Consider the following 3,152-nt stretch of genomic DNA (forward strand, 5'->3'; position numbering starts at 1 on the left):
TTTATGTATTGTAAGGGTTGAAAGCAGTCAATGGTAATGTTGACCTAGGTAAAAGGCATCTTCATAACATATAAATTGAATATTTAATATTAAGATAAATATGCAATTGTCTATTTAAAAAGGAGGAGCTTTACAATTATGCAGAGTGTAGCCTACGATATCAAACGTTTGCAGTGAAATACAGATTGAGAAATGTATGGATCTGTGTAATGTGGAATGTAACACCTTGCGGAGGTAGTAATGTGCAGAGTTCGTCTATGGGGGGCGCTGCAGTCAGGAGGGTCCGGATGCTGAGCTGTGTGATTTCCGGTTCTCCCACGGCTTGTTTGTCGGTTTGTTGTTGTTCTATCTCGGTCCCAAACTTCTCTTCTCTCACTTTCTCTCGGTCCTCCGTGTCTCTCTACCGTCTCTTTTTTTCTTCTCGCCGCTCAGATGTACCGAGGTTCGGACAGACCTCACCAGAGTCCCGCCGGAGCTCCGCGGCCGGCTGGAAGGTTTCCCTCCCCGGGCCCGTGCTGGGGTTTCCCGGGTGCTCGCTCTCCATATGGAGGCAACGGAGGAGGATACCGCGGAGCTTCTCCCCGCGGCGGCCCAGGTTACTCCCCGGTCTCTCCTAACTTCTCCCCGGGCTCTGGACGAGGAGGATACAGGGACGGTGGTTCTCCCTCTGGTTTCGGAGGCGGATACAGGGGAGACTCTCCGGCCAGGTTCGGCGGTGGATACAGGGGAGACTCTCCCTCGGGTTATGGTGGTGGACCACGGGGGTTCGGAGGGCAGAGTTGGCGCAGGTCAGGCGGTCCCCGACGGACTCCTTCTTTCCAGGTAAAGTTGGATTAGAAAAATAACTAAACTATAAACATATGCAAAACTGTAGCGGTGAGTTTTGACTGGATCAGAATCAGTTAATGGAATCAACTGTTTAACAGAAATACTACGGTCTCATACATATTTTTCTTCTGTAGGCTCTTGGAAATATCTCACTACTGTAACAGCATGTTGATTGTGCTGATAATTATGGCTGTTTTTTGGCTCCTTTCTCTTGTTTCTCTTAAATAGCCTATACAACTGGAAAACTTAAACCAAAATAAGATTTTGTTTTAAACAGCAGAGAGGTTCGAATCCACACTAAAAAGAAAAAATATTGATCTGAGTTTCTGTTTCTGTCATCAGAGACATGTTTATTCGAAATCTAACAAATAACATAATCGATTAATGAAAAAAAAATCAGCTCTGTGTGTGGCCTACATTATAAGAGTTACAATTTAGTAGGCTATCATGAAGAATGAGCGGTCTGATTCAACACGTTTCACATTGAATCAGAGTTTAGTTTGTCTGTTTTTTTTAGATCACCACTAATCATCATAATGTATTTGTGTTTCAGTCTGGATCTTCAGAGGCTCCAGTGGAGAAATATTTCAGCCCGTCCATGCTGCAGGATCCGTGGGCCGCTCTGCCACCGGTCACAGCCGCAGACACACACGCAAACCGATGACAAGATATTACATCAGCAAAAAAAACATGGCGGCAGCTTTGGCGTTCAGGACTCGTGACTTGAAACAACAAACAGACTGATTTTAAAAGGACACTGAAATGATCTCAGGGATCACACACTTTGATTTGTTGAATCAGCATTTTGGATTTTTATTTTTTTTAAACAGTTTTTTAAACCAAACTATATTCTTCTTTATGCGTTTTATTCACAGGCTGTTTTTACGAGAGAGAAAAAGTCCATTTTGTTTTATATTAAAAAATAAAAAAAACTTTTAGTTTAAAACTCAAGTTCCTTGTCTGTTCTTCAATCACATGTTTTATTTTGAAGGGAAAAGGAAGTTGCTTCTTGTTAACAAACACACTGCAAATAAAGCGTAGAAGAAAAAGAAGATATACATATTGTGTTAGTATTAATGTGAAATGTAGGAGTATTTCACAATCAAGAACTAAACCTAAACCGTCACTACAGTAAGGTTGCATTCAGACCCAAATCAGGTGGTGCAGCGAATATGAAAATGAGTTTCAGTTGAATTAACATATGAGCCATTGTGTGAGGTCAATCTGAAATGCCAATTTGGAGGCGGGATTATAGAGCACAAGTAAAATGAATGCTGATGACTTGCGGATGCTAAAGGCTTCGTCTTCTGTATTACACTTTATTGTGCTTTTTCTATGTGCTGCACAGTTGGACGCTGGAAGACGTTCCTAAACCGAGATTGACGTATTGGCAGTTTTTTTCTCCAAAGTTTAGCTATTGTTTTTTTTTTTTTAAGTACTGGTATGTGTCGTTTCTACAGTGAAGTGTTCGACAGTCAAAGCTGATCAGCACAGTGCTTCAGGGTGGAGTGAGAGACAGGCGGGCCCCATTCAAATGAATGAGACAACCTCTGTTTTAGCAGTATCATCTGATTTGGTGTGAACGTGGCCTTTAACTGTCTGTTCACGCTCTCTCCAAGATCTTGATGGTGGTCATTATGGCGGGGGAGAGAGGGGATGAGGTCTTTATTTTTAAGTAAGCCTACAAGCTTTCCATAAGCATTTAATTTCAAATTAGTCAGTGGTAAATTGCACCCACGGTACATCAAACTACTGCATGCAACAAACAGTAACTAATGTAATGTAGGCTAATCTACATGTTACTCTGATAGTTCTATATCAGTAGCTTGAGGCTAGTAGCCTGCTAAATATTACACAATTTGCTTTACTGGAAAAACCACGACCTAAACTATAAGTAAAATTTATTTTATTTATTTATTATTATTCTTTCGGACAATTCCACACAATACACAATTATCTCTTTCACATCATACATCTTATTTTGTGTTGTCCGAAATACATCAAACAGTGAGTTTGAGCTTATATCCGAGTGGAGGATTTGTATCGTATGGATCAAGAAGGCAGACAAGTGAAAAACTATTTGCTTTTAGTCACAGGATATTACAATGAGCATGAACCTAGAAAAGAGAGATACATTAATGGGATGCTTAACCCCACTCATGCAGGTAACCATGCAGTCTATACTGAACATTATCACAGCGAGGGGAGAGGGGCAATGTGACTGCATGACATGTTGAGCACAATCAATGTCACTTTGCATATTGTCGTTCTTTTCTTTTCTTTACAAAAAAAAACTGCTCAAAAGCATTCGAAGCAGCTCTGCA

General features: G+C 41.0%; 1 protein-coding gene across 1 annotated transcript; it reads left to right on the top strand.

Annotated features, from left to right (window-relative positions):
• The first annotated feature begins 320 nt into the window (after positions 1 to 320).
• mplkip (M-phase specific PLK1 interacting protein) lies at positions 321 to 1,779 on the top strand. Its single transcript, XM_080040453.1, has 2 exons — positions 321 to 822; positions 1,382 to 1,779. Exons 1-2 carry the CDS (start codon positions 433 to 435, stop codon positions 1,490 to 1,492), a joined length of 501 nt encoding a protein of 166 aa, XP_079896579.1. The 5' UTR covers positions 321 to 432; the 3' UTR covers positions 1,493 to 1,779.
• The last annotated feature ends 1,373 nt before the right edge of the window (positions 1,780 to 3,152 follow it).

The sequence above is a fragment of the Ammodytes marinus genome, assembly GCF_949987685.1.
Source record: "Ammodytes marinus genome assembly, chromosome: 14".
NCBI lineage: Eukaryota > Metazoa > Chordata > Actinopteri > Uranoscopiformes > Ammodytidae > Ammodytes > Ammodytes marinus.

What these genes read in the sequence shown, in the direction of transcription:
- mplkip (XM_080040453.1), top strand. Translation starts at nt 433, where the DNA reads ATGTACCGAGGTTCGGACAGACCTCACCAGAGTCCCGCCGGAGCTCCG. An exon ending in GACGGACTCCTTCTTTCCAG is followed by an intron (nt 823 to 1,381) that starts GTAAAGTTGGAT and finishes TTTGTGTTTCAG; the next exon opens with TCTGGATCTTCAGAGGCTCC.